We start from the raw sequence: 20,089 nt of genomic DNA, 5'->3' as shown, positions 1-20,089 counted from the left end.
TGGATCTGTACAGGCATCTGCATCCTAAATTGCACCCTATTCCCTATTTAGTGCACTACTTTTGACCAGGGCCCATAAGGTAGTGCACCACATAGGGAATAGAGTGCCATTTGGAACTCAGAACAAGCATCGCAATACAGTGCTAAACAAAACACTCACTCACTGTCTATTATACTGCAATCTTCAATCTATTTTTTCAGATGACTGCAATCTGGTGATTACTGTACGTGGTAAATTGCAGAAGCTGTTGCGGTGGTAATTCCTATAAGTGGTGTTTTGGTATAATGTCATTTCTGCATTACAGAAAATAATAAGGCACCTTTTTGTTCTCTCTTTCTTTTGAATGCCTTTGGTTTGGTTTATTGTGTGTGTAGCAATGTTCATCTATGACTACTAAGTTAGACACTAAGGCTACATTGCATTGAGGTTCACTTACAGAGCAGAAAAACAGTGACACATGACATATGCATTGTCCATTTAAAACAAACATCGGCATGAATAATGAACAACGTAATATGCTTGTTGAGCATGAAAAAGCTTGCGTGTGTGTGACATATTTGCCAAACAAACCACCCCATAGCACAAAAAAACTAACATTTTAGTTCTAAGAGATATTCAAATCAAGAACGAGGCTTGTTTTCTATTCCCACAAATTCTGAATTAAATCATTCACTAGAGAATGATAAAGGCTAGAACTGAATCCCTACTCTTGGCGAATGAGAGATACCTTCATCCAGCATTATCCTCTGACGATGCGAGCTATGGTGCTTTAGTGCGTTAGCCTGAGGCTAGCTATGGACTGTCAGAGCACCCTGTCATCCCCCTGACCACCGTGTTACCCCACTACCACACCTCTCTTATCGGCACACCTACAGATACAGACAAAGAGGGAGAGACAGAGAGAGAAAGAGAGAGAGACACACACTGGTGCAAAGGCAGCACCCTCCCTGTACACACCTTCCAGCACCTGTCCAACCTCAAACCATCACATCTGTCTGCAATCAGGCCTTTTAGTTTGTCAGTTAGCTCTCTCACTGACAACACAGATGCCCCAGTTCTGGCTTCTCAACTCCACATGTCACCGGCTCTCAAAGACCGAGAATCAATTGCATTAACGAGTGGGTTCACGTAAGAGAGAAAGAGAGAGAGAGAGTTGATGAGGGAGAGACATGTGCGATAGAGAGAGAGAGAGAGAGAGAGAGAAGAGGGGGAAGAGAGGAAGAGAAATGTGAGAAGGAGGGAGATGAGGGGGAAATATAGAGATGTGAGAGAGAAGGAGAGATGTGTGAGGGAGCGAGAGAGAGAGCAAGCGAGAGAGAGGGTGTGAGAGAGATGAAAACTAGGAACAGAGAGCTAATTCTGATCCAAAAGGCTTGGAAGCTGCGGAGCCGCCACAGTCAGTGATGTACACACTACGACGGGTAAGAGCCTCAGGAACATTTCATCTCCTCACAATCCTTCTCCCAGCAATACCAACCACTACTAACGTGAGAAAGGGAGAAATGGAAGAAGCCACGACCATTTACAAAGAAAGAGAAATGTTAACTTTCAAAAAGGTCAACGGAGTGATGGGGGTCTAGTTGGGATTCTCTCTGACCTCAATCACATAAAACAAAACCCAGATAAATAAAACACCAGGGAGCCCAGCTCTCAACGTCTCTTCTGAGCCTCTTCAGAACTGTCACAATGAAAGTGGCGTTTCAAACGGTAGGGGAGCAGTGTACCAACCAAACACTGTGGAATATCATTCCATTTCCAGAATAGATGGTCAGTTGTGAAGACTCCCTGCACCCTTCTACCAAGCATCTTAACCCCACACTAGTGGGCACTGGGCATGCTCAGTACAGTTCCGGCATTAGCTAGGCTCCACTGTTACCCAACTGAGCACTTATTGTTGAGTGATTGGAGCTGACTGGTGTGCAGTCGTCAGAAATGATTGCCCGTGAATATAATTAATCAAAGGGAATGAATGCAGAGGAGCGGGGAGGGATTGAGATCCTTTTGTTTCAAAAAAATGACCAATGGGAGAAAGTACGTTTCAAAAGTTGATTTTTTTTCTCCTCTCATCGCTGATGATTATGAAGCTTGATCACATACTCTGTGGTGTGTCCCTGTGAGGCATGGTTGCATTAGCAAACACTTTCATCCATAGCCATATTAATCTGTCTATTAACCAGTGGTGTAAAGTATTTACAGTACATTCAGAAAGTATTCAGACCCCTTGATGTTTTCCACATTTTGTTACATTACTGTAACGCCTGTCGTCGGAAGGAGAGGACCAAAGCGCAGCGTGAAAAGTGTTCATGATTTTTTTATTATCAAAAAACACTCGAACAAGGTAACAAAACGAAAGCGAACAGTTCTGTCAGATAACAGAGACTAAACAGAAAATAACTACCCACAAACACAGGTGGGAAAAAAAGGCTGCCTAAGTATGATCCCCAATCAGAGACAACGATAGACAACTGCCTCTGATTGGGAACCATACTCGGCAAAAAAAAGAAATAGACAACATAGAATGCCCACCCCAAATCACACCCTGACCTAACCAAATAGAGAAATAAAAAGGCTCTCTAAGGTCAGGGCGTGACAATTACAGCCTTATTCTAAAATTGATTAAATAGTTTCTCCCCCCCTGTCAATCTACACACAATACCCCATAATGACGAAGCAAAAACAGATTATTTTAAATGTTGTAAAATGTATTAAAAATAAAATAATAAAATATCACATTTACATAAGTATTCAGTCCCTTTACTCAGTACTTTGTTGAAGCACCTTTGGCAGTGATTAAAGACTCAATTCTTCTTGGTTATGACACTACAAGCTTGACACAGCTGTATTTTGGGAGTTTCTCCCATTTTTCTCTGCAGATCCTCTCAAGCTCTGTCAGGTTGGATGGGAAGCGTTGCTGCTCCAGAGATGTTTGATCAGGTTCAAGTTCAGGCTCTGACTGGGCTACTCAAGGACATTCAGAAACCTGTCCCGAAGCCACTCCTGCGTTGTCTTGGCTGTGTGCTTAGCGTTGTTGTCCTGTTGGAAGGTGAACCTTTACCCCAGGCTGAGGTCCTGAGCGCTCTGGAGCATGTATTCATCAAATAAAATAAAATGTTATTTGTCACATACACATGGTTAGCAGATGTTAATGTGAGTGTAGTGAAATGCTTCTGCTTCTAGTTCCCGACAGTGCAGTAATATCTAACAAGTAATCTAACAATTCCCCAACAACAACCTAATACACACAAACCTGAAGCGGTGAATGAGAATATGTACATGCAAGTATATGGATGAGCGATGGTTGAGCGGCATAGGCAAGGTACAATAGAGGGTATTAAAATAGTGTATACATGTGATATGAGTAATGTAAGATATGTAAACATTATTAAAGTGGCAATATTTAGAGTGGCATTGTATAAAGTGAATAGTGATCAATTTATTAAAGTGGTCAGTGATTGGGTATTAATTGTAGGCGGCAGCCTCTCTGAGGTAGTGATGGCTGTTTAGCAGTCTGATGGCATTGAGATAGAAGCTGTTTTTCAGTCTCTCGGTCCCAGCTTTGTTGCACCTGTACTGACCTCACCTTCTGGATGGTAGCGGTGTGAATAGGCAAATGCTCGGGTGGTTGATGTCCTTGATGATCTTTTTGGCCTTCCTGTGAAGGCGTTGTAGGTGTCATGGAGGGCGGTGCACTTGCAGTACCAGGCTGTGATACAGTATGCACTCGATTGTCCATCTGTAAAAGTTTGTCAGGGTTTTAAGTGACAAGCCAAATTTCTCCAGCCTCTTGAGGTTGAAGAGGCGCTGTTTGCCCCTTCTTCACCACACTGCCTGTGTGGGTGGACCATTTCAGTTTCTCCACTGCTATCCCTTCAATGTGGTGCTTCGTCTGTTGTTTCCTTAAGTCCACGATCATCTCTTTTGTTTTGTTGACGTTGAGCGAGAGGTTGTTTTCCTGACACCACACTCCGAGTGCCCTCACCTCCTCCCTGTAGGCTGTCTCGTCGTTGTTGGTAATCAAGCCCACTACTGTTGTGTCGTCTGCAAACCTTATGATTGAGTTGGAGGCGTGCATGACTGCGCAAACATGGGTGAACAGGGAGTACAGGAGGGGGCTGAGCACGCACCCTTGTGGGGCCCCAGTGTTGGGGGTCATCACCACCTGGGGGCGGCCCGTCAACAAGTCCAGGACACAATTGCTCAGGGCAGGGTTGAGACCCAGGGCCTCCAGCTTGATGATGAGCTTGGGTACTATGGTGTTGAATGCTGAGCGGTAGTCAATGAACAGCTTTCATACATAGGTATTCCTCTTGTGCAGATTGGATAGGGCAGTGTGCAGTGTGATGGCAATTGCGTCGTCTGTGGACCTGTTGGAGCGGTAGGCAAACTGAAGTGGGTCTAAGGTGGAGGTAATATGATCTTTGACTAGTCTCTCAAAGCACTTCATGATGACAGAAGTGAGTGTTACGGGGCGGTAGTCATTTAGTTCTGTTATCTTTGCCTTCTTGGGTACAGGAACAATGGTAGCCATCTTAGGGAGCGATTGAATATGTCCGTAAACACCCCAGCCAGCTGGTCTGTACATGCGCTGAGGACACGGCTAGGGATGCCATCTGAGCCAGCAGCTTTGCGAGGGTAACACGTTTAAATGTTTTACTCACGTCAGCCACGGAGAAGGAGAGGGGGGGGAGGCAGTCCTTGTTAGCGGGCCACGACGGTGGCACTGTATAATCACCAAAGCGGGCAAAGAAGGTGTTTAGTTGTCTGCAAGCGTGACATCGGTGTCCATTACGTGGCTGGATTTCTTTTTGTAGTCCGTGATTTCCTGTAGACCCTGCAACATATGTCTTGTGTTTGAGCCGTTGAATTGCGACTCCACCTTGTCCCAGTACTGGCATTTTGCTTGTTTGATTGCCTTGCGGAGGGAATAACTACACTGTTTATATTCAGACATATTCCCAGACCTCTTTCCATGGTTAAATGCGGTGGATCGCGCTTTCAGTTTTGTGCGAATGCCGCCATCCATTCACGGTTTCCGGTTAGGGTAGGTTTTAATAGTCACAGTGGGTACAACATCTCCAATGCACTTCTTTATAAATGCACTCACAGAGTCAGCGTATTGGTCGATGTTGTTCTCAGAAGCTGACCGGAACATATTGATCTAAACAATCTTGAAGCGTGGCTTCCGATTGGTCGGACCCGAGTTGAATGGTTGTTGTCACTTGTACATTCTGTTTGAGTTTCTGCCTTTAAGACGGAAGGAGCAAGATCGCTTCATGGTCGGATTTGCCGAAGGGAGGACGGGGGAGGGCTTTGTATGCATCGTGGATGTTAGAGTAGCAGTGGTCGAGGGTATTGCGCATGCGCGTAGCACAATAAATATGCTGGTAGAATTTAGGCAGCCTTGATCTCAAATTTGCTTTGTTAAAATTCCCAGCTACAATAAATGCAGCCTCAGGATGTATGGTGTCCAGTTTGCATATAGTCCAGTGAAGTTCCTTGATGGCAGTCTTGGTGTCTGCTTGAGGGGGAATGTACACAGCTGTCACTATAACTGATAAGAATTCTCTTGGTAGGTAAAATGGCCGGCATTTGATTGTAAGAAATTCTAGATCGGTTGAGCAGAAGGACTTGAGTTCCTGTGTGTTGTTATGTTTACACCATGAGTCGTTAATCATAAAGCATACACCCCCTCCCATCCTCTTCCCAGAGAGGTGTTTATCTCTGTCGGCGCGATGCATGGAGAAGCCCGGTGGCTCTCTGGAATGCAGCCCTTGCTCAAATTTCATATACCTTGTTGTCAAGAGACTGGACATTGGCTAGTAGTATACTCTGGAGCGGTGGGCGTTGTGCACGTCTACGGAGCCTGGCCAGGTGGCCACTTCGTCTGCCCCTTCTGTGCCATTGTTGTTTTGGATCGACTACTGGAATTAGATCCATTGTCCTGGGTGGAGGTCCAAACAAAGGATCAACTTCGGGAAAGTCATATTCCTGGTCATAATGTTGATAAGTTGACGTTGTTCTTATATCCAATAGTTCTTTCCGGCTGTATATAATAAGACTTAAGATTTCCTGGGGTAACAATGTAAGAAATAATACATTAAAAAAACTAAATACTGCATAGTTTGCTAAGAACTCGAAGTGAGGCAACCATCTCTGCCTGCACCATCATCAGTTGTGGATCTGTCTGTACTTTGCTCCATTCATCTTTCCCTCGATCCTGACTAGTCTCCCAGTCCCTACCTCTGAAAAACATATCCACAGCATGATGTTGCACCACCATACTTCACCGTAGGGATGTTGCCAAGTTTCCTCCAGACGTGACACTTGGCATGCAGGTTCAGTCTTGGTTTCATCAGACCAGAGAATCTTGTTGCTCATGGTCTGAGAATCCTTTAGGTGCCTTTAGGTAAACTCCAAGCGGGATATCATGTGCTTTTACTGAGGAGTGGCTTCCGTCTGGTTACTCCTTGATTGGTGGAGTGCTGCAGAGATGGTTGTCCTTCTGGAATGTTCTCCCATCTCCACAGAGGAACTCTGGAGCTCTATCAGAGTGACCATCGGGTTCTTGGTCACCTCCCCGATCAAGGCCCTTCTCCCCCGATTGCTCAGTTTGCCTAGGCGGCCAGCTCTAGGAAGAGTCTTGGTGGTTCTAAACTTCTTCTATTTAAGAATGATGGAGGCCACTGTGTTTTTATGGACCTTCAATGCTGCAGACATTTTTTGGTACCCATCCCAAGATCTGTGCCTTGTCACAATCCTGTCTCGGAGCTCTACGTACAATTCCTTCGACCTCATGGCTTGGTTTTTGCTCTGACATGCACTATCAACTGTGGGACCTTATATAGACAGGTGTGTGCCTTTCCAAATCTTGTCCAATCAATTACATTTACCACAGACGGACTGCAATGAAGTTGTAGAAACATCTCAATGATGATCAACGGAAACAGGATGCACCTCAGCTCAATTTCACGTCTCAAAAGGGTCTGAATACTTAGGTAAGTAAGGTATTTCTATTTTTGTTTTGTTATAAATTTGCAGAATTGATAAAAACCTGTTTTTGCTTTGTCATGATGGAGTATTGTGTGTAGATTGATGAGGATGTTTTTTTAAAATCCATTTTCGAATAAGACTGTAAACGTAACAAAATGTGGAAAAAGTCAAGTTCTCTGAATACTTTCCGAATGCACTGTAAGTAAAACTACTTTAAAGTACTAATTAAATCTGTACTTGACTATTTATATTTTTGTCAACTTTTATTTTTACTCCACCACATTGCTAAAGAAAGTGGTGGTCCAATTCACACACTTATCAAGAGAAAATCCCTCGTAATCCCTACTGCCTCTGATCTGGCGTACTCACTAAACACACATGCTTCATTTGTAAATTATGTCTGAGTGTTGGAGTGTGCCCTTGACTCTCTGTAAATTTAAAACAACTTGAAAATCGTGCCATCTGGTTTGCCTTATATAAGGAATTTGAAATAATCTATACTTTTACTCTCGGCACAATTTGGTGTAAGCATTTAGAAAGCCTCGGTTTCCCATCACTAGTGCATAGCACTGGGATTGAACACATGACCCTCGGAGCCGAAGCCTGCGGCATAAACTTTATACTAACTTTATCCACAATTATATATTTCCTTTTGTGCGACCCGAGCCGTTTCTTCTATCCAGATGTTCCATTGCCTGTGTTTCCTTCCTCTCTGGCAACTGAGTTAGGAAGGACGCCTGTATCTTCGTAGTGACTGGGTGTATTGATACACCATCCAAACTGTAATTAATAACTTCACCATGCTCAAAAGCATATTTAATGTCTGCTTTTTATTTTTACCCATCTAACATTAGATGTCCTTCTTTGCAAGGCATTGGAAAACATCCCTGGTCTTTGTGGTTGAATCCGTGTTTCAAATTCACTGCTTGACTGAGGGACCTTACAGATAATTGTACGTGTGGAGCACGTCTATTTAACCAAATACTTTTAGACTTTTACTCAAGTAGTATTTTACTAAGTGACTTTCACTATTACTTGAGTCATTTTCTATTATGGAATCTATACTTTTACTCAAGGTTGACAACTGGGTACTTTTTCCACCACTACTATTAACTAGCTATTGTCTGCTATGTACAGTACTATAATGATGATTACGTCTGTGCATATGAGCGTTTGTAGACCAAATACAACTGAATTATTTTTACAAAAAATTATCTAAAGATGATTTAACCTTGCATAAGTCACATATGGGTTAATTGGGCAATCGAAATGCTCAAAGAGTTTGTGCAAACTGCTGTATGTTTTATCATATCCAATTAGGAAGTAGGTCACTCGCTGAAACATCGCCTAGAGTCATTACAGTACTGTATTGTACATAGGGTTCTTATGTTCTTAAAGAGGCAATCTGTGAGTGATACATCAATTTTGGGACTTTTATATGAAAATACATGAGAGAAAAAATAAGAAACACGCAAACAGCTCTGGCTAAAATGACTGCTCTTTATTAAGCTTTATGTATCGGCCTCAAGGCCTTTGTCAGCTTTTTCATTTTTTCTTATTTAAAAAAAACATGTCTTCACTTTGTCATTATGGGGTATTGTGTGTAGATGGGTGAGAAAAATAAATAAATGTAATCCATTTTGAATTCAGGCTAGGACACAACAAAATGTGGAACAAGACAAAGGGTATGAATACTTTCTGAAGGCACTATAGTGCACTTCATTTGACCAGAGTCCTAGGCATTATGTGTCGGGGGGCTAGGGTCAGTTTGTTATATCTGGAGTACTTCTCCTGTCTTATCCGGTGTCCTGTGTGAATTTAAGTATGCTCTCTCTAATTCTCTCTTTCTTTCTCTCTCTCAGAGGACCTGAGCCCTAGGACCATGCCTCAGGACTACCTGGCATGACTCCTTGCTGTCCCCAGTCCACCTGGCCGTGCTGCTGCTCCAGTTTCAACTGTTCTGCCTGTGATTATTATTATTTGACCATGCTGGTCATTAATGAACATTTGAACATCTTGGCCATGTTCCGTTATAATCTCCACCCGGCACAGCCAGAAGAGGACTGGCCACCCCACATAGCCTGGTTCCTCTCTAGGTTTCTTCCTAGGTTTTGGCCTTTCTAGAGAGTTTTTCCTAGCCACTGTGCTTCTACACCTGCATTGCTTGCTGTTTGGGGTTTTAGGCTGGGTTTCTATACAGCACTTTGAGATATCAGATGTACGAAGGGCTATATAAATAAATTTGATTTGATGGTCAAGAGTAGTGCACTATATAGGGAATCGGATGCCATTTCAGACCTATGTCTGTGTTAGTTTAACTGTTTAGCCCACATGTATTGGGATAAATTAGGAGGCTCTGAAACCGAATGTTACGCAAAGCTCTCAGATCGCCCAGTCAGCCAGACAGACACCGGGGGTGGATGAAGTGAACATAAATGGACCACTACAAGAGCGTCCAGGTCCAACCATTAAAATGGAGGCTATGGCTCTTATTTACAGCATCAGAGAGAGGGTAGAGCTCAGAATAGGACTCTAGTGGCCGTACTCCGTGTTGTAGTGTCTGAGATGTGGCCAATCAGACTGGATTAGCCTCAGCGGGGGAGTCCTCAAACCAACATCCCCAAGAACTCACATACACATGTATGTACACGCATGCACTCACGTGCGCATACACGCACCCTCATTTGCACTCAAACACACACACATGCACACATACACACACGCAAGGATACACGTGCGCGCGCACAGACACACACTGGCCTATGACCACTGCATCTCCCTATCTAGAACACAGTCAGACATGCATTACTTTACTATTGAATCTTACAGAATAGCAGTAAATAAAAGAAACAAACGATGCATCCCAATGCACAGAGCAGCATATGAAAAACATTAATGCTGCTTATCTTGTACCGTACACTAGTACTGGCCTGAATTGATGTACCGTATATTCATTGTACTCATTCATTGCCCTCCGCGTAGCCACGCTTTTCAGCTCCAATGACTGTTTTTCCTTAACCGCATTGGCCTTTCAAGAGGACAAAGACGGATGTACGACTCGGACACTGAATCGTGAATATTAGGGGACACTAACTGCAGCGGGCGGCAGTATGATCAAATCCAGCCTCTCACCCTCATCACATAACCAGAGCCACAGCCACAGCCACAAAGGTTGCGTAGGCTCATCGATTCCTCAGGGACTCCAGTGCTGTGTTTGCCAGTTCACTTCTTCATTAGAAAATTACCCAAGGACCATTATTCATCCAAACGGCTGTGTAACCGCCTATGATAATGCCACTGTCCTCACATCTCATCTCATCCTCCCTCTTTAATCTCACACCCCAGCCCTGAAAGCTATAAAAGAGAGAAGCCTCGCTCAGTCAAATGATCTGAAAACATCATATGCTAACTTTGGTTAGTACATTTTATTTTACTCTAATTCCATACATGTACAGTACCTTCAGAAAGTATTCATACCCCTTGACTTTTTCCACATTTTGTTGTGTTACAGCCTGAATTAAAAATGAATCCTGGTTGCAGTAAGGCACTAAAGTAAAAATGCAAGAAATGTGTCAAAGAAATTAACTTTAGGTCCTAAATACAAAGCGATATGTTTGGTGCAAATCCAACACAACTCACCACTGAGTACCACTCTCCATATTGTATATTCAAACATAGTGGTGGCTGCATCATGTTATGGGTATGCTTGTAATCGTTAAGGACTGGCGAGCTTTCCACCAGACACTAGTAGATAAATTCACCTTTCAGCAGAACAATATCGTAAAACACAAGGTCAAATTTACACTGGAGTTTCTTACCAAGACGACGGTGAATGTTCCTGAGTGGCCAAGTTACAGATTTGACTTAAATATGCTTGAAAATCTATGGCAAGACCTGAAAATGGTTGTCTAGCAATGATCAACAACCAATTTGACAGAGCTAGAAGAATTTTTAAAAGTGGCAAATGATGGCAAATGTTGCACAAACCAGTTGTGGAAAGCTCTTAAGAGACTTACTCTAACATGTATTGACTCAGGGGGTTAAATACTCATCTCATTAAGATATATAGTATTAGTGGGGGTTTTTTCATTTCATTTTTTACAAAATGTCAGAATTGTTCTTCTACCTTGACAAAAGAGTATTTTGTGTAGATCGTTGACAAAGAAATTCAATAAAATCCATTTTAATCCCACTTTGTAACAACAAAATGTGGAAAAAGTCAAGGGGTATGAATACTTTCTGAAGGCACTGTATATTTCTCTTTTTATCTATTTATCAGTGTTGGTACTGTAGTTTCTGAAATGTTGTCTATGTGTGTATTTCCATCTCAGCGCTTTGAAGCAGAAGAGAGCGGTTTGCATAACACTTCACATGAGTTACATAGCTGGGATCCAAATGGACTGATTCACAGTGATGAGCTTCATCCTCTCAGGAACAAACGACTGACTGATCAAAGAATCTGCTGATTTACAACCGAGCCGGCCAAGTCGACGAGCTCTCGCTCACACAGCATTGGGATAGCAGACTGGCATGTCTATAGCATGCATTCTAGAGTAGTGAAGTGTGAAGAGTAGTCAACTCCCTAAGTTGGCCTTCCAACAGCCTTCCTTTACTGAGGACTAAAATGGTAGCTTTTAACTTTAAAACGCCACTCATTTTGTAAGAGCACATGCTATTGTAGTCATTTTCTCAAGGTCTCCCTCATGTCATCTCTAAAAATCATACAGCAAAACGTCCCAGGTTGGCAGTGGAGCTGAGGCTCAGGCTGAATCCCCTCAGTAGTAGTAAAATATGGCGAGTCACTGGATTGAAACTAACTCCTATGGTCGCAGACAGCTCGTCATTCAGGGCTTTGTTCAAAGGCAGCCAGGTGAACTTATCTGTCGGCTCCATAGCTGGGAATATTTGCACCAGAATACAGAATGCCATTCTTGAATGCCATCAAACAACCCCCCCTTATAAATGATGTATTCTAAATGCGTGGTTGGGCATTGTAATTAAAGACCATGGGAATGGGGTAGACATTTTAACTGAGTATGTTGTTGACTACTGTCTTGGGCCCAAATTATATTTCCTAAGACTTAAGGCTTGTACAATAGAGTGAACACAACAGACACGTCAAAACTGTAAGCAACCCCGGCTGCCTTCCACCACAGAGAAATAACACAGAGGGAAAGGAAACATATTATTGATGACTCATGCAATCACTCAAATACACAGACAGATGGGGCCTTTCAGATTGGAAGACACACACAGTCATTCAACGTGCATAACTTCATTATTTGGCAAAAGGTGATATCAGATGTAAAAACACAGTATAGTTCTATTGTCGATGAGACACAATGATGTAAAATCATCCAACAAACATTATCGAAAACATTTATGATTATTTTGGTTCAGCTTCACAATAAAGAAAAACTATACAATCTGACAGACCTTTACAATGTGACAGATGTAACAAAGCTGACCGATCCATTCAAATACTAATGAGTTCCATCGTATAAATATGTTAGTATCTGTAATTAACCATGTGTTAACTTGGCCACAATATCAGATGATGACTGGTTGTGCAGACTTGATAGACAAGACTGAAGAGCAGCTAACGGTATAAACATTGTACAAGGGAACACTGTTGAAGTGCAATAGTCCATGTAATTGCCCTCATTCAATGTTCTAGTTTAGCTGTGCCAGTCAAGTGTGGACGGCGTTTAAACAAACACTTTCATGAGTAACTTGCTTCTCTGCTTCCTTTGTTGCTTTAATCCATCCACAGTCCTCCTGTCTAAACAGTATTGGATAGAGGCTATCAATGAGCTCCATAGACTAAGCTTTTCAAAGAACGACAAAGTGCTAAGGGTTAAATGCTGTACATGTGTGACAGATGTCAAATGAATGTATGGATGTTAAAATGTGTTCACCTCCACAACGTGAGCATTATCTCTGTGCCATAGCTTTGGTAAGAATGCACACACACACTGCCAGTAATGGTTCCTGGGTTTATTTATGAGCCATATTTTTCTATCATGCATACCATACAAGACAGTACCATCATACTTTGCATGATAGAAGACAGCACTTACATTACAACTACTAACATACAGTGCATTCGGGAAAGTATTCAGACCCCTTGACTTTTTCCACACTTTGTTGCATTACAGCCTTATTCGAAAATTGATTAAATACATCTACACACAATACCACATAACGACAAAGTGAATAAACAGGTTTAGACATGTTTGGAAATGTATCATTTAAAAAAAAACAGAAATACCTTATTTACATAAGTATTCAGACCCTTTGATATAAGACCCGGAATTGAGCTCCTGTTTCTATTGCTCATTCTTGAGATTGGTTGGAGTCCACCTGTGGTAAATTCAATTGATTGGACATGATTTACCTCTTTAAGGAATACCTAGGATAGGATAAAGTAATCCCTCTCACCCCCCCCCTTAAAAGATTTAGATGCACTACTGTTCCACTGGATGTCATAAGGTGAATGTACCAATTTGTAAGTCGCTCTGGATAAGAGCGTCTGCTAAATGACTTAAATGTAAATGTAAATGTAATTTGGAAAGGCATACACCTGTCTATATAAGCTCCCACAGTTGACAGTGCATCTGCAGCATTGAATGTCCCCAAGAACACAGTGGCCTCCATCATTCTTAAATGGAAGAAGCTTGGAACCACCAATACTCTTCCTAGAGCTGGCCGCCCGGCCAAACTGACCAACGAGGGGAGAATAACCTTGGTTAGGGAGGTGACCAAGAACCCGATGGTCACTCTGACAGAGCTCCAGAGTTCCTCTGTGGAGATGGGAGAACCTTCCAGAAAGACAACCATCTCTGCAGTACTCCACCAATCAGGCCTTTATGGTAGAGTGGCCTGGCGGAAGACACTCCTCAGTAAAAGGAAAGATCCTTGAAAACCTGCTCCAGGAAGCACAGGACCTCAGCCTGGGGTGAAAGTTCACCTTCCAACAGGACAATGACCCTAAGCACACAGCCAAGGCAATGCAGGAGTGGCTTTCGAACAAGTCTCTGAATGTCCTTGAGCGGCCCAGCCAGAGCCCGAACTTGAACCTGAACTTGAACCTGTTCAGCGACGCTCCCCATCCAACCTGACAGAGCTTGAGAGGATCTGCATATAAGAATGGGATAAACTCCCCAAATACAGGTGTGCCAAGCTTGTAGCGTCATACCCAAGAAGACTCAAGGCTGTAATTTGATCGCTGCCAAAGGTACATAAACAAAGTACTAAGTAAAGGGTCTGAATACTTATGTAATTGTGATATATATATATATTTTTTTGTATATACATTTGCAAACATTTCTAAAAACCTGTTTTAGAATAAGGCTGTAATGTAACAAAATGGGGAAAAGGTGAAGTGGTCTAAATACTTTTCGAATGCACTGTACTTTGAATCCCACACATCACTGTAGTCTTGGGGATAAGACATCGCAGGTTGGCATTTATTGGGATGACTCATACTGGAAGCAGCTCTGCAGTCTAGTGACTAGATGTCTTGCTCCCAGGCAGACTAAATAACTTTTTTGCCCGCTTTGAGGACAATACAGTGCCACTGACACGGCCTGCAACGAAAACATGCGGTCTCTCCTTCACTGCAGCCGAGGTGAGTAAGACATTTAAACGTGTTAACCCTCGCAAGGCTGCAGGCCCAGACGGCATCCCCAGCCGCGCCCTCAGAGCATGCGCAGACCAGCTGGCCGGTGTGTTTACGGACATATTCAATCAATCCCTATACCAGTCTGCTGTTCCCACATGCTTCAACACACTGTCATTGACACTGACCCAACTCCAGCCACTTTAATAATGGGAATTGATGGGAAATGATGTAAATATATCACTAGCCACTTTAAACAATGCTACCTTATATAATGTTACTTACCCTACATTATTCATCTCATATGCATACGTATATACTGTACTCTACATCATCGACTGCATCCTTATGTAATACATGTATCACTAGCCACTTTAACTATGCCACTTTGTTTACTTTGTCTACATACTCATCTCATATGTATATACTGTACTCGATACCATCTACTGTATGCTGCTCTGTACCATCACTCACTCATATATCCTTATGTACATATTCTTTATCCCCTTACACTGTGTATAAGACAGTAGTTTTAGAATTGTTAGTTAGATTACTTGTTGGTTATCACTGCATTGTCGGAACTAGAAGCACAAGCATTTCGCTACACTCGCATTAACATCTGCTAACCATGTGTATGTGACAAATACAATTTGATTTGATTTGATTTGAGCTGGCACATCCACAAAGTCTTAAAATCAGATTTTAAACCTAACCCTAACATTAACCATACTGCTAACCTTATGCCTTAACCTTAAATTAAAACCAATTTTTCAATAGGCTATGTAGCCAATTTTGACTTAGCAGCTGGCCCATCTAGTGGAAATCGCTTAGCTCTGCCTCCAGGACAAAATTCATCCCAATAAATGTCAACCTGCCCCAAAAAATAGGCCATAAAACATATCATGTGCTAATCTGTATGGATTACTAGTCAGTGAATGGGAATCGCATATTGTTTCTACTAGCCTATGTGGGCCATAGATGTCGGTCAGTCACACTACACGATATATCATATATGTACTAAAATGAGTATTAGTTGAGAAAGATTGCATAAAGGGAGAATGATAACATACTGCAAAAGTGACAGTCTAAATTCCTGGATTCTGCCCTCAATTACCGACCAAGTCTCAGTAAATCTTTGGATGATGAAGCACATTTCAAAAACAATGAGTGAAAAATGATGATGAAGGATGTAAAACGAAGAAGAAAATGGATGATCGTTGGACAATACTGTCACTATCCTACTAACACAATCAGCCAGTACCCGTAGCCTACCCAAAAAGCTTCGAACTGCTGTCAGAAACTCCTTATAGCTTCATTCACTAAAGAGTAACGGACGTCACAATGTCACATCTTTACCATCAAATACTAGATAAGCCTGAAAAGTTAACTTGAGAAACCTGAAGCCAAATAGATACATAAGTAATGTATACTGTGCATTTGTGAGAAGGAAATATAATTTGTTGGACATGGACCCCTAGTGCAACCTTCGCCTGAGCTCAATTGGAAGTAAAGTGAATAACACATCTCTTAATCTCTCAGTGAAGTAGCTACTTTAAGTAGTTGAGAAGACAATGCAATGGAAAATAGAATTGAACTATTCTCATTCATGCTCTTTCATTGGTAAGGAGATGTGCCTGGCATTTTGTGTAGTAGACATGAAAGACAGATTCAGTGAATAAGAGATAGAAATACGTAAATAAAATGCTGGATTACTTTGTCATTCTTTGCTCGGCTTGATTTTGATTCCAGACAAGGAATTCAGGGTCGTACCTATCAGGAGACAGGCAGAAAGAAAAAAAAGGTAGGTGGGTGTCTCGCACAAAGGAGCTTGACAAGAATAAAAATAATACTCATTTGACTGTCTTTCTTTCTCAACACTTTTCATATTACACACTTGCACTGGATTCAGAACATGCACTAAGATGATTTGATTGTGGTCGATGGGAGTCCATTAAGGAGGGGGTCTTACAAAAATCAAGAAATGTGAGGATCAATAGCAGAGGTGCATAAAGATGGCAGCCCCATGCACTTACCACACATTCCTTGTATTGCTAAATTCACCGTATTGTACATTTCCCTCTGTTACTCTTTTTTTGTGTATAGTCATTAGCACAGCATACATGATCCCAATGTTAGCTTTAAGCTGCCGGCAATTTGAAAAAACTAAAAAGTAGATTGTGCTGATTTATTGGCACATTGAATGATTTCACACGCTACAGTTTAAAAACTAGGAGGATGATGCTAAAATAATGATGTAATTTCTTACTTTTGACATCTTCCTGCACATTCACCATTGTCTATCAGCTAGACAAATTAAGGGTTGTTCAGTAATCAGAACCATCATCATGGTTTGTGGAGAGACCCGTTCTAGCAATCGTATTATTGTCTTACTTACATCTGGATATATGTTTTACGAATAAGCTTTCCTATGGTTGAGGATTCTCTGCTAAATAGTGACATTGATTATACCCTGCAAACAACCATTGACCATTCGGAAAGTTGTAGCCCTTTCCTGCAGTCAAATGACCAAATCACCCTCTCGTGGACTCATGGGTGGAATGTTACTCATATTTTTCATAATTTCATAATTAATAAACTATCATTTTTGTATCATATTTTTTTTTATCCGGTGTTTCTATGTCAAACGGTTTTGTTATATTTCAGTCTTTTGTGATGTATATAAAGTGTAATATTGGGATGCAAACTCAAAATTGAATACATTTCAACACTACACTGAGTATACAAAACATTAAGGATACCTGCTCTTTCCATGACGTAGACTGACCAGGTGAATCCAGGTGAAAGCCATGATCCCTTATTGATGTCACTTGTTAAATCCACTTCAATCAGTGTAGACATGAGACATGGATTGTGTATGCGTGCCATTCAGAGGGTGAATGGGCAAGACAAAAGATCGAAGTGCCTTTGAACGAGGTAAAGGCGCACCGGTTTGCCAGGTACACCGGTTTGTGTCAAGAACTGCAACGCTGCTGTGTTTTTCATGCTCAACAGTTTCCAGTGTGTATCAAGAATGGTCCACCACCCAAAGGACATCCAGCCAACTTGACACAACTGTGGGAAGCATTGGAGTCAACATGGGCCAGCATCCCTGTTGAACACTTTCGACACCTTGTAGAGTCCCTGCCCTCAATATCAAGGAAGGTGTTCCTAATGTTTGGTATAGTCAGTGTATTTCTGACATGGTACAGGCGTCCCATAACCATGTGTGTGAGGTGCATACTATTGTTTCCAAGTATATTTGTTTAAGACTACCAAAAAACACTCTGTGACCCTGATTTAGCCCACTGCAGTAAAAGGTTTTCACTTACAGATACATGCAACTGCCAAAATAAAGGAGTAAATGAGGGATACAATGTACTGTATATTGAAAACAGGTACTTCCACACAAGTGTGGTTCCTGAGTTAATTAAGCAATTAACATCCCATCATGCTTAGGGTCTTGTATAAAAATGCCCAGTTGCCCATTATTTTGGCTACCATGAAAGAGGGGTCTCAAAGGACCATAGGGGGTTTAAAGAGTGTGTGTGTGTGTGTGCGCATGTATGTGTGTCTGTGTGTGTGTGTTTCAGTCACCAGATCTCAACTCAGTTGAACACTTAGGGGAGATACTGGAGCAGCGCCTGAGACAACGTTTCCCACCAACATCAACAAAACACCAAATGATGGAATTTCTCATTGAATAATGGTGCCACATCCCTCCAATAGAGTTCTAGCCACTTGTAGAATGTATGCCATGGCTCATTGTAGCTCTTCTGCCGGTTTGTGGTGGCCCAACGCCCTATTAAGACCCTATTTGGTGTTTCCTTTATTTTGGCAGTTACCTGTACATAGTCAACCAAATATAACATCCTTAATTGCGTTTAAGTATTTGTTGAGTAAAATGTTGTTTCGCTTGCCGATTTTGAACATTATTCATTAAAACACTTAATCAATTTCTGTAATTTCATTGCTTCGCTATGCACAATACTGGCCTAGTTTTTCCACAATGAACTGAAATGAGGAAAGATTGGAGAACTGTTTTGGTGAGACCCACCCTTTAACAATAATGAATATGAAGTAACCAAATAAAAGAGAAGACCTTCTCATTTGGAGATTACTGTAATTGACTGTGCATGTTGTGAAGTTGGTTGCAGCCAGTCAATGCAATGCATCATCACAAGTAAATCCACTGAAAGAGTGTGCAAACGCCAACATAATGCCAGAGCTACGGCAGAAAGGTGCAATGTGAAAAAGGAAAGAAACTAAAATAAACAAACAGTACAGGGATGGTGAATGAAGAAAACTGAACAAGATAAATCAGTAATGAAATTGTAGAGAATGCAAACACAGATTCTTGTATTCCTGTTTTCTAGGATAACTCTTTAATTGGTGTGTATTCCTAGTGATTAAACATGTTGTTGTTGTTACTGGCATTGACAGTACGGTTTTTATGTTTGCTCTAAAGGAATAAACTCCTTGATCAGACCCAAACAAAAGCAACTCTGATAGTACAGCAATACAGCTTATGAATCAAGGCTCTCCCAGTGAAACACTTTATGACACACACACACGCACACTCACACACACAAACGTTTCAACAACACAATGTGAAGGGAGAAGGTAAGGTTTAACACAAGCTTCATGTGCCCTCCAAATAACAGTGGTGGTGTCATTCAAGGCATAGTGGTACCGACAGGACTTCAAATCAAACTGAGGAGATATTGGGAGGCAGTGATGTGTTGTGGATGTGTGCTCCATACTCAGTGGCATGACTGAAAGAGAAGTGTGTTTTAAACGGCAGTGCTATAGCGGCACTTACCTGGGATCCTTCTGGATACTGTCGACAGAAGGTGAGCGGGCCAGTGCGGCCTCCGGGGGAAGGGCGGGGCCTGACTTGCTGTAGGGAGACTCGGTAGATGGGCAGAACTGGAGGGTGCGGTACGGGTTGGAGTAGTCCGCAGCAGAGGCAGTGGCAAAGCTGCTTCTCTGGTATGGCAAAGTGCCTGAGGCGTTCTGGCTGCCTGTACGCTGCAAGGGGGTGGAGTCAACACCAGGGGAAGACGGGGCTATGGCAGGAGGGAAGTAGGGACAGAGCAGAAAGTTCAGGACCTGTTCACAAAACTGGTTTACTGGGTCTAGGCAGAGGAATGAGTAAGAACACACAGTGAGAAGAGAAACAGAACAGCCAACCACCAGAGAAAGAAGAGGGGAACAAGAAGGCAAAAGCAAAGTCAAAAGAAGGCCAAAAAGGATCATTTAATTAAATTAATTTCAATACTTCCCAGCAGCCTCTACTAAGAAACTATAATATAGACAGAAAACCAGAAAAATAAAAAAGTGTCTGGAAAAAACGCAAATGTATGTGTCTGGAAAAAATACTAACTTTCAGGACAGTTATCTTATATGAATTATGACGAAGGAATGCACCAAATGTCACTTTGTCAAATTAAAGTTAGTGCCTTGTCAAATTATCCCATA

General features: G+C 42.0%; 1 protein-coding gene across 2 annotated transcripts in view; it reads right to left on the bottom strand.

Annotated features, from left to right (window-relative positions):
* LOC115103044 (catenin delta-2-like) overlaps nt 1–20,089 on the bottom strand; it is a 105,048-nt gene that overhangs the window by 28,887 nt on the left and 56,072 nt on the right. For both annotated transcript variants that reach the window (XM_065005721.1, XM_065005722.1), the window contains one exon: nt 19,431–19,677. In XM_065005721.1, the coding sequence (XP_064861793.1) occupies nt 19,431–19,677 (247 nt within the window). The remainder of the gene's footprint in view (nt 1–19,430; nt 19,678–20,089) is intronic.

The sequence above is a fragment of the Oncorhynchus nerka genome, linkage group LG20 (assembly GCF_034236695.1).
Source record: "Oncorhynchus nerka isolate Pitt River linkage group LG20, Oner_Uvic_2.0, whole genome shotgun sequence".
Taxonomy (NCBI): Eukaryota; Metazoa; Chordata; class Actinopteri; order Salmoniformes; family Salmonidae; genus Oncorhynchus; species Oncorhynchus nerka.
Note: the sequence above shows the minus strand (reverse complement) of the source record. Positions and strands in the feature narration are given on the sequence as shown.